Source organism: Meriones unguiculatus, chromosome 3 (genome assembly GCF_030254825.1).
Source record: "Meriones unguiculatus strain TT.TT164.6M chromosome 3, Bangor_MerUng_6.1, whole genome shotgun sequence".
In the NCBI taxonomy this organism is placed as follows: domain Eukaryota; kingdom Metazoa; phylum Chordata; class Mammalia; order Rodentia; family Muridae; genus Meriones; species Meriones unguiculatus.
Window position 1 is genome coordinate 172,055,980 of NC_083351.1, and position 13,949 is coordinate 172,069,928.

A 13,949-nucleotide genomic window follows, 5' to 3' on the forward strand; every position below is an offset into this window, starting at 1 on the left:
TTGAAGTCAGGAATTTTTTAAGATAGATAAAAAACATCACAACACCCCTGGATTTTTTTTTTTTTTTTTTTGTACCGTGGTTTTCATAAATGGAGTACATGACTGGAGACAGAATGCAAGATACCTTTCTCGTAGGCTGAAATAATCTTCAGAGAGCGAACCTGCCTTAGTTTTAGTTCCCCATCTCTCTTTGGCATAAAAATCTGATCTGACAGTGTTTTAAAAACTACTTTTCTTTTTGAGGCAGGGTCTGACGTAGTCAGTGTGGCCTTATACTCACTCACTGTGTAGCCAAGGATGATCGTAAACTCCCAATTGTCTTGCTGTTTTCCCCCCTTCTCCCCAGGGTCTGGGATTACATCTATGCTCCACCATACCTTACTGGGTGTTTTTATTTATTTGTTCTCCAGAGGTTTATTTTTATTTTTTTGTGTATGATTGCTTTGTCTGCATGTATGTCTGAGTACCTTTTGTGTGCTCAGTACCTGAGGAGGCTACAACGGCCTCAGATAGCATCCCCGCTACCTGGAGTTACAGACAGCTGTGAGCCACCATGTGGATGTGGGAATCAAACCCCAGCCCTCGGCAAGAGCAGCCAGTGCTCTTGAGCACCAAGCCATCTCTCACTCTGGCCCCTGGCTCTTCATTTTCAAAGTGATGGGCTCACTATGGCATTCTGGTCTCACGCCTTTTGATCTGACAGTTTTACGCACCAGGAAGGACACCAGCCTTATCTTCTACACATAAAACTTACCTTGCTCTACTGTCCCTGACAAAGAACCTTCAAAGGATACACAGGACTACACAGAGCGTAATGACGGCGGACAGGATAACTCGTGGAATTCCAACTCTCCGTCCCTCGTTCTTGATATTGACTTTGAGTGTCAATGCAGCCTGTATCCAGCAGGTCAATGTGCCAAACCCAAAGGTCAAGGATGTTCCCACGTTATGGATTTCTTCGTCATTTTTGAGCTAGGGAACAGAGAAGGTATATGGAGGCTCATTTGGAAATGTGTAGTCTTATGAGAATACAAGGACAAAACACTTCTCGACAGTGGGCCCACAGAGATGAGACACTGGACTTCTCTCTAAGCCTCCTTGTGTCGATTCTCAAATGGTTAAAATCTACAGAGGGAGAAAAAGAAGTAGTTTGCCCAGGCTCAAAAACATTTGTTTAGAAAACCCTGCAGGAGGCAAGGATGTATTCCCTGAATTTATTTTCCAGAAAAAGCTTTTAAGGAAAGAAAATTAAAAAGCAGGAGAATTACATAAAAAGGAAAATGTCAGGTTTCTATGGGCACACATCCCAGACTCTGCTTCCCAAGCTCAAAGAATGAGGCTTGGGATGTGGCTGCGCACTTACTGAGAATTGCCAGTTCTGGCATGGGAACATTTGACTGGCACACAGTGATACCCTTGGGGCAATTGGCCCCTTTTGTGTAACTCATCCTACTCAACATTAACAGGAATTCTCTGGCTTTTGTTTTTCCTAGAGTAATAAAGAAAACTGCAAGCTCCGAGTGTTAGCCGGCTCCACAGGCCATTAAAGAACAACTGTGTTGAAAATCCGTACCCAAGGCTTTTGCAGTTCAAGGACTGAGACTCTTCTGTTGTTTCAGTTGCCTGTCAGAGATGTAAAAAAACACTCTCCAAATCATTGCACAGCTATTTTACAGAGGGTGCCGGTCACTAAAATCTCCATTTGAAATTATCTGCATTTTAACTGCACATACAGGAAAATGAAATCTGCCCAAGAGACAGCTTTTAAACCACTGTGAAATAGTATTTTAAAACTTTACAATGCCCTCAGGTGTTTTGCTGTTTGACAGTGTTGTCATAGTGTTGTACCAAATCAATAATACCTTTCCCTTATAATTTTTCTATTGTTTTTGGTTGTAGGTCCCTCTCTCCAATACCCTTTTTGCTAGAAGGCCACTTTCCCCCTCATAATTCAAAAGGTATATTTTAAATATTTATTTAAAATAATGATTTCTCAAGTTAAATTTCACTTCCAGAAAATCAATTTCTCGCGTTGAATGCAACCCATTTCATTTATTATCACTATTTTACCTGATTTTAAAATAGCTAATACAGTCATATGGTTCAGGCTTTTACAAATTTATAAAAAGAGGCAGTAATTGAAACATTTCTTATCCCATATGCCAGAGGGCTGATAATTGTGCCCCAATCACCACTGACAGACACTCCAGCACTCCAGCAAGGGTTCTACATATCATTCAAAGCTTTACACTTTGTCATTCTCCAAGGCAACCCAGGGATTCTTCTAGGACCTTAGAATGAAATGCGCACCTCACCACTCCTCAAAGCTCAACGCTCTGGTGGAGGGAATGGGCTGTGCCCATTCTGGTGGAGGGAATTTACTTTAGGCTGTGCCTATACCTGCAGGACAGGCAGGTGAGAGGGAAGGCCATCACCAAGACCCCAGCAATCTCATCAGAAAAGCTCTTGACAGTTTTTACCCTGTAAGGATGCAGCTTTCTGACTATCCAGCTTAGTATGAAATAGGATTGCTCAACAACAGGTCATACAAAGCACTTATTTGCTATGTGCCCAGGTGAAGCCTTGAGGAATAAACAATCCTGGTTTAATGAATCAGCAAGGGTGAGGCTTCGAATGAGGAAGAGCTGTAGAAAACCCGCTGGTATGTTTTGGAAAGAACAGGACTAAATGTTCACTAGACCTCTGAGGGTCTTGAGTTCAGCCAACAGATCAAGAAGACTGGATCTAGCTCTTATTTGCTCACAAGAGAAAGTTTGTAGCGGTGCAGGGTGGACTACAGTGTGCAGCCAATAGAGGCAGGGAAATCAGCCAACTGTGGAAAAAATGAAGCCACCCCGGACAAGAGGAAAAGGCCGTATTTACGGGCGAGGGAAATTACTCTTCCAGGTGTGCTCTCGGGCTTCCGAGTTCTAGGAAGGTAAGTCTGGGCTTTCCATCCCACCTTTCACGGGAACTAGTTACTCTGCAATGCGGGCTTTCATAGTATATGGCTGGTCAGCTTTTAATTATCTAGAAAGGCACCCTGGGATACAGTTTGTAATGAAGAAAAGTGTGAACCACACTGCATAGAAGTCATTTTAGGAAACACACAGCTGTCCTCAGCCGCTTCCCCAGTCACCATGCCATCTGTGTCTCCCATTCGCACTCATGTCTGATGGGAACAGGCACGGAGAAAGCATGATGCCGAACCGAAGGGTCTACTTGTTTCTGAGGTTCAGAATCATCTGGGTCACAAGGGGACCATTCCTCAGGCCGCAATAATCTAGACGTGAATAATCTTACCAGCGTGAGAGGGAGGCGAAAAAGCCAGAGGAAGTACCTGGAAATTACCAAGTAAGGTCATTCCAAAGGAAGCCAGGCACAGCGCCACCAAACCACTAATATTCAGCCACGGGTTCAAAACCTTTGGTTTCAGCTGGATGAAGCGCAGAACAGCTACCACGAGGGCTAGGAACGAAGCAAATCATACAGTTAAAGTATGTCCAGACTAAGGCAGAAGCCTAAAACCACAATGTGCCAAAAAAAAGAGCAAAATTCTTTTACTACTTTTTTCTTTTTCTTTCTTTCTTTTTTTTTTTTTTTTTTTTTTTTTTTTGAGATAGGGTCTTGCTATGCAGTCCAGGATGGCTTGACACTGTATGTCATCCAGGCTCTTACTCAGTACCCCCCTCCCTTAGCCTCCTGAATGCTGGGGTTACAGACACATGCCACAGACAAGTTTTCTTCATTATTTCTTTGATTATTTTTGAGATTATAGTATGTCACTTTCTCCTTCCTTTCCTCTCCAAACCTCCTATACACACCTACTCCATGGCTTTTTTCATTAATTGTTATTAGAAACATATGTATGTATATGTACATACAATACATATTCCTAAATACATAAACAAACCCGATTGGTTGGTGTAATGCTACCTGTATGTATGTTTTCAGGGCTGATTATTTGGCACTAAATGACAAATTCATGTATTCTTCCCTGGGGAAGACTTTTCCCACTTTTCCTAGCATTCCTCAGTTGCTCGTAGTTCTTGATAGACAATTTTTAAAGAAACTTTTCATTCAATGCTTAGACTCTTCAGCTGCATTACTGTCCTTAATTTTTGGGGTCTCACAGGGGGACCTGAAGCAGCAGGGCTGTCTGTGACAATTCCAGGGATGCCAAGAAGACAGCATTGCTAACAGGACCATTCTAAGAGTTTTCACAAGCTGTCGGCAAGGAAAGCCAGGGTTGGGAGAGGACTGCAGCGGCAGCACACAGAGGAGACGGGGCAGAGGGCATGTGGAACTCAGGATTCCCTGATCCATCACCTTCAGCTTAGAGCAGTGTTAGAGCAGAGAGGGGGAAGACACGGGAGAGAGGACAAGGTAACTACATCTGGAATAACCACGTTCACTAAAACTGAATTCTTTCAAATGATAGTAATCACTCATTTTAAAAAGATACTTTAAAAAGGGTGAATTGAGAATATAAAGGTAAATGGGGGGAAGTTAGAGTTTAAACCCTACATCTATCTATCTATCTATCCATCCATCCATCCATCCATCCATCCATCCATCCATCCATCCATCCATCTATCTATCTATCTATCTATCTATCTATCTATCTATCTATCTTTACATCTTGGCCACAATATCTCCTCCCTCCTTTCCTCCCAGTCTTCCTCCTCCCCTGAATTTATTCCTTCTCTGTTCTTCAGAAAGGGCAGGCCTCCCATGGATATCAAACAGCCATGGTATATCAACAAACCCCACTTCAGGGTCCCCTAACAATTGGAGTAGGGGCCGTCTCTGACTCTTTTGCCTGCCTTTGGCTCCCTTTCCCCTAGCTAGGCTGCCTTGTCTAGCCTCAGTGGGAAAGAATGCACTTAGTCCTGCTGTGACTTGATGTGCCAGGTTGGTGCCCATGGAAGGGAGAATTTGGGGGAGTGTAAGAGTGGGACTGGGAGAAGAGGAGGAAGGGGGCTTCTGTCTGGCTGTTAAGTGATTAAATAAATAATAAAGAAAAAAAAAAGAAAAGAAAACCTACTTCTGATGATTCCTTGGGGACAGTCCACATTCAAACCACTATCCTAAAAATCACCTTTTATTGCTGCTTATTGTGGAGATGTACATATGAATACATGTGTATGTATATGTAAACTTAGTCTAGAAATTATTAAAGATGATTGGCAATTAATTTAAATCATAGATACGTATAAGGGAATGCAGTAACAACTTCCTATGACTATTTTGATATTATATTTCAGCAGGAAAGACAAGATTACCCTATTAATATAGCAAATTAACTAGAAATTATTTACTAAGAATTTAACCCGGACTCTGGACCCTCATCTCTCCGGCCGTTAACAGAGAGAAGCCATCTACACGATTGCACTTCCCAAGCTGCTAGGCTTCACTGTGCGCGCTGTCGTCCAGCGCTCATTTGTAACCGAGTGTACCTCTGACCAGCCAAGGGGAATAAAACTTGCTTCGGACCTGGATTTTGTAATCAGGATAAAGCCTGATCTACAAAACTGTAAGTTATTCATCTTGACATAGCTTCTGGTACACGTTCTGGCCAAGGCTCCATGACTGACCAGAGAAAAACTAAGTTGACAGCGGCTCTCACTGCAACCAGTGTCCCTGGAGTTAGGTCAGGGCCCTGTTAGTGACACCGCATCCTACGGCAGTGGGGAAAAGCAGGAGGCTGAATTAGTTTTTAGGATGGGAACAGGAGGAGGAATTTGGGAGGGGGCTGATTACGGTGGAGCTGATGAAGCAGCCTCAGGTCAGGACTGAGGCTCAGCATGAGACCCCATGGGGACACTTGCTGGTCAAAACTGCGTGATGTCATGGCAAACGCCAACACAGCACATCTGATCTCTTTTAAAGACAACTAGTAAAAACTCTTTGTCTGGGAACTCCCTGCTGGGCATTTGACATCAGGGGGCATATTGTGCTAGAACACTGACTGACAACACAGACCCCCAAATGCTCCTCTATGACAGTGTGTCCTCCCGGCCCTGCCGAGGGGATCTGAGCCCTTTCAGGCACTATGTACGTCTTGCCTGGGGACATGGGTGTGTTCAGCTCCTGGAAGCAGTGTCTTCCTACTTGGAATATAGGTGAGAAGTCGCTTTATCACGAGCAGAAACCTATCTGAATAGAATAATTTGACCCAGTTTTTACAGTTATATTCCAAACACCAGGCTTTGCTAGTCAGCTCAGAAGAGATAAGACAGATTCTAGTTGAAGCTTTAGAAAGATGGAACTAACGGAGATTTGACTTTAGAAGAATTTATGAACTTTAATCTGTCTCTGGTAAATCCACCTGTTAAAAAAAAGTCAATTTCCAAGCAAATAGTGATCAAGTTATAACTTCTTGACAGTAACTTCTGGGAAATAAGACAGTTTCAGAGGTATCTTCATATTACAAATGCTGGCCTACTCAGATATACCTTAACACTTAAAAAATTATCACTTTTATGTGTTTCGCCCGCAAGCATGCGTGCCACACACATATGCAGTACCTGCAGGGTACAGAAGAGGGCGCCAGGTGTCTGGGGGCTGGAACGTTGTGAGCCACCAGCCATGCTCTTAACAGCTGTGCTAACCCTCTATCCCCTAACAGATTGATAACTATACTTTTAAGTTTCATTAAAAATTATTGATTTGGGGGCAGTGACATGGCTTGGTAAATACACTTGCTACCAACACTGACAGCCTGAGGTCAATCCCCAGGACATGGGGATTGGGCACTAACTTTTGAACGTTGTCCTCTGATCTCCACACACATGTTAAGACATGTGCGTGCCACTGCCCGCCCCCATGAGATGCAATACAATAGATTTTGATCTTTATTAATAGTTTTAGGAAAGAACTTTTAACCTACCCATCTGCTACTTTCAGGTTACACTGCTGTTATGTGGAGCCGCCCATCTAATTTTCCTCTACGTTTTAAGAGAACACAAATGCGAACGTAGCTGACTGTTAAAAATGAAAGGTGTAAAGACCGATGGGAATTTTCGACTCAGAAACGCAGAATAACATCTCCCTATCACAGTCCTAAGCTGGCACCCGGCCAGCTTCTATTTTGTTTTGTTAATTTTACCGTTTATGTATCGGCGGCTCCTGTTTACGGCTGTGGGAAAGCAAGGCAGCCATTGTATTTTGGCTCAAGGCAGGAAGCGGCTGCCGTGAGGTGGGTGACTGAAATCATTTAGCTATTAGCTTTATTTAGCCTCATACCCTCCCCAGGGCAAGGGGTAATGCTCTTTTTAACACATTTGTCTTAGGTCCTTTCCCCCGGTGGAGAGGAAAGTGTACATTTAGGATGAAGACTGTGGCTAATTCGGTGAAGAAAATAACTGAGCATTTAATCTTTGATTAGTCTGTCAAAAAAGATAAAGGATCTTTGCTAACTAATTTTAATAAATGCCACGTGGGGTCTTTTTTGGACCATAAATTACAGTATATATGGCTGTCAAAAGCAGTGAAGGTTATTTTTAAAGGTAGCTGGAGAGCGTAACGTGACAGCCAGAGGCCCACCAGGGTCCAGCCTGAGGAGAAGAAAGTAGCCACCTTGTTACAGCAAGAATCTGTAGTAAAAAACTGGGTTCTTCTCCATCCTCAGCACTGACAAATCAGGAACCGCTGCGTTGCTCTCAGCGAACACTAATCTTAGTCAGTCTTGCGCCTACCAGATGGCACCAAACGTGATGAAAGATAATAAAGACAGCATCGGCTGCTGCCAGACCTTCCAGGGAACGCTGGTGATACCTAATCGTTTCTTGGTGGATCAGGGAGAATGAGGTGTTGATGGATGTCGGCGGGAAGAGGGGCGTCTCTTGCACCGCTTGCTGCGGATGCTTTTATAATTAGCTAATCGCAAGCTTCGTGACTTGCCAAGCGTGCAAACTGTCCGTTTTCAGATCCCACACCCGAGACGACTGGGAAATATCAATTTGCGCCTGGAATACAAAGGAAATAACGTGTCGCTTCCAGCATGTTGGCTTCTTTACAGCCTGGTGGAGGACGGCCTTTGCAGGAAGGCAGGCTCCCGTGTATTGGGATGAAGTGAGGCAGTGTTCAGAAAGCGCTCAGCCATGGGTCTGGAGTAGAAGTCAGGGCTGCTAATGTCTGCGTTGGGCCCTAGGGGTGCTCGTGCCGAGGCTGTCAGCCTGTAGGCCTGTGTGCTGTGAGAGCAGAGGGTCCGTGGAAAGCCGCAGGCCTGCAATTCACCTTCACTCTTGGGGCTTTGTGCTCTGTGAGCTGCAAGCATTCGTCAGTAGCCACTTAGGCCACTGTATGAATGGGTTTACTGGGTTACTTATTTACTTGCTTATTTACAGACAGGGGCTATCAATGTAGGCAAGGCTAGCCTGGGAACTCACCATGTAGACCAGGCTGACCTCGAATTTGGAAATCCACCTGCCTCTGCCTTCACACATGCCTGAGGTCTACCAGTGTCCGGCCTGAACCTGTAAAGGCATGTGCCACCACACCTGGCCTGGGTGGTTTTAGGAGAGCAGGCAGGTATCAAGAGATGGAAAAAGGGGTGTAAAGCTGCCAGTTCTGAGGTTAAAGGCTGGGAAGGCCAACCTGGCCACACACAAGTACTTTCTGCTGAGTGCTGTGACCTTAAATACTGTGACCGTCTGAGACACGAAACCCTCATGGTCAAGGGCAGAAAGGAAATGCTGCTTTAAGGACCCCGTGACCCAGCATCATGACCTTCTGGTGGTTCTGGGGCAGACACTTCCAGGTTAGGTCACAGCTGGGGTAGGAAAAGGTGTCGTCAAAACTATGTGTAGCTCCAGGGAGACGTCTTTTAACTGCAGAGAAGTGCCTTCTTCAGAGTGCTTCTCTGAGGGTGTTCTTCATGAGAGTTTCTCAGGGGTTGAGCTTTTGTCTGCCCATGCTGTGTTCTAGACCAGCACTCTTCCAGTGTCGTCTTCTACAGGTCTTCCCTTTCCTAAACAAACTTTTTTTTTTTTTTTTAATACGCATAGGTGCTAGAGAGAATGCTGAGGTTGAGAGCACTTGCTAGAGAGTGTGGGCTTGATTCCCAGCACCCACACTATGGCTCATGGCTGTCAGAAACTCCAGTTCCAGGGCATCTGGTGCCTTCCTCTAACCTCCATGGTACCAGACATGCAAGTGGTGCATGGAGGTAAACCAGTCATACACATAAAATAAAAATAAATAAATCTTTTAAAAAAGTATACATGGCTTTTAACCCAGCACTTGGGAGATGGAGGCAGGGGGAGCAGGAGTTTAAAGTCATCTGCTATGTAGTCAGTTTAAGGCTAGCCTGGGCTAAATTAGATCCTGCCTCAAATATAGAAAGAAAGAGGAAGTAGAAGGGATGATGATGATGATGATACACATGAGGCTGGGGATATGGTTCAATTGGAAGAAAGCTTGCCTAGCATGCACAAAGCTCTGGGTTGTATCTCCAGAACCACAGGAACTGGGCATGGTGATCCATGCCTTCGATTCCAGAACTTGGAAAGTAGAGGCCGGAGGATCAGAAGTTCAAGGTCATCCTAGCTACATAGTGAGTTTTCGGCTAGCCTGGGCTACAGTAAAACCCTGTCTTGAAGTGTAGGCACACACGTTAGGGGGCAGAAATTTGTTTCGGAGCAGAGAGGAGAGGCTCTGCACATAAATGAACGCACAGATACAGGGACTAAGGCTGAGAAAAGGTGCTGCAGTCTTTGCAACGCTATGTGTATGTTCTGCTAGGAATGGAAGTCTCAGCATTCAAAAGCAGAACCAGAAATCAACATTCCTCCAAAGAACTGGGGTTGCCGTGCTGCCCCTGCTCTTCTCCTCACGGCGTGCCAACACCAACATCCATGCCAACAAGGTCAATCCATGACCCCTTATAAGATGCCCAGAAGGACTGGCTTAGAAGATTTTTCACCAAGAAAAAGATGCTAGCCGTGGTGGCACACACCTTTAGTCCCAGCACTTGGGAGGCAGAGGCAGTCGGATCTTTCTGAGTTTGAGGCTAGCCTGGTCCACAGAGTGCGTTCCAGGACAGCCAAAGCTCTTATACAGAGAAACTCTGTCTCAAAAACAAAACAAAACAACAAAACTCCAAACAAAACCCGAAAAGCAATGCCAAAGCAAACAACCAAACCAAAGTAAAACAAAAACAGCAAGAGAAGGAGCACGGCTACCTCCCACCGTTTCCAGAGGACTGGCGGGGTCTTGTTAGTATTTGCAGACCCTGGGGACAGGACATTAAAGGAAGGTCTTGGACCCCATAGAAATGGTATTTTTTCTTAAATATACCTCTTCACATGGCAGCCTGATATGTATGTGGGGACACAGAAGGGTATTATCCTAGGGTCAATATTAACGGGGATACTTATCACAGAGCCTACCTATGTTTCCATGTTCACCAGAGAACAATAACCAAGGCCTTGTCTTCAGAGCAACCATGAGGCACCCTATTACATTCTCAGCAAGGTTTTATGACACGTGAAATATATTATCTCACACGGCAAAGGAAATAAAGTTCAGACTATGAAGAAAAGGATGATGACAGTGAAGGGAAGAGGGCTGGGAGGGAGGCAAAGGGATTTACGAGGGGGGGAAAGCAAAAACAAAAAGCTGCCTTCAGCATGCTGACATGATGTGACACTAAATCATCAGCCAGGCCCCCTCATTGCTTTGATATGGGTTTGGGAGGATTTACAACAGAGATGTAGCAGAGCACAGGAAACAGTTTCCTCCTCATCTCACCTAGGAAGGCGGCCATGTTCATTACTTGGCTGAACACACAGCTGGCAGGAGGATCGTCACCTGCAAAACTGGAAGAAGACAGAGCCTCAGAGTCTGGTATTCACAATTGTAACTTGATGGAGCTGACATGTCCTCTCCTTAAACTCCACAGGTCAGGCAGAATGAGAGTTACCTGATATATGGTTCATGTTTCACCCCAGATTTCCTAGATAACAAAAGAAAAAAAAAGGCACTTTTAACACAAAGTCCCGAGTAACTGTGGGGGAATGGTGAGTTCTCTAGGGTAATAGTTACCTTGAAGCTGAATTTAGTGGCAAAATCTTGTCATCCTCCACGGCTATAAAGTACCTAGCAAGAAAGAATGACTAGCTTATTAAATGAAACAATTTAAAATAAACAAAAACCCCTAAGAAATACGTTTTTCATTTTAATTGGGTTAAGTATCCAATTTATTTATATCATAGATATATATCATATCCATTCCTTTCTAACTAAAAGAACGTTCTTTAGCTAGGCATGCTTGCACACATACAACTGTATCTCCAGTGTTTGGGATATGGAGGCAGTAAGATCAAGAATCCAAAATCATCTTTAGTTACATAGGGAGTGCAAGATCAGCCTGGCTACGAGACCGTCTCTCAGAAAACCAACCAGCCAAACAAACAAACAGGAAACAGAAATTACACTTATTTTTCTTTTGGGACAGGGTCTCATTATGACATTGGCTGGCCTAGAATTTGTTATATGTAGCTCAGGCTGGCCTAAAACTTACGAGCCTCCTGTTCATCCTTCCAAGTGCGGGCATTTCAGGCACTTGCCATGCCAATCGCAAATCTTTACCCATAGATCACTGGTGCTTTAAAACTAAATGCCGTGATTAATAGATCACTGATTATCAGGCCCTGGAGAGATGGCTCAGCTGTGCAGAGCACATGCTGTTCTTCCAGAGGATCTGAGTTTCAGTTCTCAGCACCCACGTCTGGTAGCTCATGACTCCTGTGACTCCAGCTCCAGGGGGACCAGATGCCTCCGGCCTCCGCAGACATCCACACTCAAATGCACATACCCACACAGAGATATATACATAATTTAAAAAAAAAAAAAAAACTCCTCAAATTAACAGAATAATTACAACCTGAAAACTCGGGGAGGGGGAATAAGCCTTACAGCTTTAACAAAATTTCTCAGGAATATATGACCACCATTCTTCCTCTCCTGTTTTGTTTTGTTTCCCACTCTTGGTAATCAAGCCTGTGGTGGTTTGAATGAGAATAATACTTGATTCCCAGTTGGTAGAACTGTTTGGGAGGGATCAGGAGGTGTGGCCTTGTGGGAGGTGTCATTGGGGTGGGGTAGGCTTTAAGGTTCAAAGGCTTACAGCATTCCCGGTTAGCTCTCTCTGCCTCCTACTTGAAGATGAAGATGTGAGCTCGCAGCTGTTCTGCCCACCATGCCTTTGCTCTGCAACCACGGGCTGTAAATCCCGTGAAACCAGAAGCCCCAAATCAAATACTTTCTTTTTTGTAAGTGGCCTTGGCCATGGTGTTTCATTACGGCGACAGAACAGTGACTAAGACAGAGCTCGCGGCCTTGTATGTGCTAGGCAAGTGCTCTCCCACTGACTTTACAGCCTGTGACAGCATTCTTCATGACTTTTCTTAAGACCCTGAAATCAGCAACCAAGGGAACTTTGTGTGTGTGTGTGTGTGTGGTAAGCCAGGCCTTCTGGCATAGAGATACCTATTTTATAAACACATCATATCTTGTCATAATGGAGTCCACAGTGTATTGGTATCAAATGAGAAAATCTTGCCAGTTTTTAAAACATTCCTTACAGTGGTACAAGCCAGTCACCCCAGCACAGGCTCCATACCAGCCCAAAGAGTGAGACTATCCAGAAACAAAGAAAAACTTCAGAGGAACAAATGGCTGTGTGTGGTGGTACATGCCTGTAATTCCAGCATGCAGGAAGCAAGGCAGGAAGACTGCTGCAAGTGCACAGCCAGCCTAGTCTACACAGCAAGACCTTGTCTTGAAGGGGAGGGGTAGAGAGAGGGGGAAAGACATAAAGAGAGGAGGAGGACGACGAGAAGGAGAAAGAAAAAGAAGAAAATAAAACCAGTCTTCTTCATAACCTATTTTTGCATAACTTATTATTCAATTTTGTTATTTTACTTGAAGTAATAAAGGATGAGAAAAAATGGAAACTTTAGTAAGGTTGAATTAGTATGCTTATATATATATACACATATAAATACATATTTACTTTAGAAAAACCAACCATTTGCTCTATATAATGTTATCTGTAAATACACTTCTATAAATATGTCATAATAACCAAACCTGGATTTTCTCTGTATTCCACTTGCACCCTCAGCCCGTTCACTAAAGCATACTCACACTATCCACAAGCCAGCCGAAGTAAACAAAGTAAACACAAGAGGCAGAAACAGCCACACGCTGCACTTCTTCCCGTCCATGCCTGCACTGCTGAAAGCAAACGAACGAACGGGCATTAATAATGATGCAAAAGCCCAGCTAACTCTTTCAAGATGGAGCGTCCGGCTGGGAATTAAAAAAACAAAAACAAAAACAAAAAAACAACCCACATTATTATTTTGTAAAACTGTGATTCAACTCTGTTATTACTGCCACCACTTCAGAAGTCCATCCTATATGTCCTCCTGAATGGTGATCAAGCATCCCTAGGGTCCTCTTTGTTGTTTAGCTTCTTTAGGACTATAGATTTTAGTACATTTATCCTATATCATACGGCATTAGTCAGAGGCCCACTTGGCAATGGCTTCACTTGGCAGCATGTGTCGGCTTTCTTTTTGTAGAATGGACACTGTTAGAGTCCACCTGACGGAGTCTCCACAGCCTCTCCAAACAAAAGAACTGTTGACTCACCAGGAATATAGGTCGGTTTGAGAAACGTCTCACAGTCCCTGGGGCGTAGCTGACTTTGGAGGACAAGGGGCAAAATGTCCCTTTTAATCTCTCTTTTGCATTAGGATGGCCTCCAAGTATATTTAGTAAACAGCCAGAAGGCCAGTTACTCCAGTTTAGTACTTTCAGGGTGTAATATTTAAAGCTTTGGCAAAGCCCAAATGCTTTTAAATAAATCTTGCTTAGCTACCTAGGTCTCATCTTCCCCATGTCTTGTATAACTTAATTAGAACTTTTGGGATTTG

The 13,949-nt window shown here is 44.1% G+C and overlaps 1 protein-coding gene across 6 annotated transcripts in view; it reads right to left on the reverse strand.

The window, feature by feature from the left end:
- Positions 1-13,949, reverse strand: part of Tmem150c (transmembrane protein 150C) — a 60,581-nt gene that overhangs the window by 4,932 nt on the left and 41,700 nt on the right. For 3 of the 6 annotated variants that reach the window (XM_060381004.1, XM_021646125.2, XM_060381003.1), the window contains exons 2-7: positions 13,156-13,245; positions 11,050-11,103; positions 10,928-10,960; positions 10,756-10,823; positions 3,341-3,468; positions 795-972 (exon numbers count right to left, since the gene is read on the reverse strand). In XM_060381004.1, coding sequence (XP_060236987.1) covers positions 795-972; positions 3,341-3,468; positions 10,756-10,823; positions 10,928-10,960; positions 11,050-11,103; positions 13,156-13,235 — 541 coding nt within the window. In that variant the 5' untranslated portion in view covers positions 13,236-13,245. The remainder of the gene's footprint in view (positions 1-794; positions 973-3,340; positions 3,469-10,755; positions 10,824-10,927; positions 10,961-11,049; positions 11,104-13,155; positions 13,246-13,949) is intronic. The other 3 variants (XM_021646126.2, XM_060381002.1, XM_021646127.2) reach the window with 1 other exon arrangement.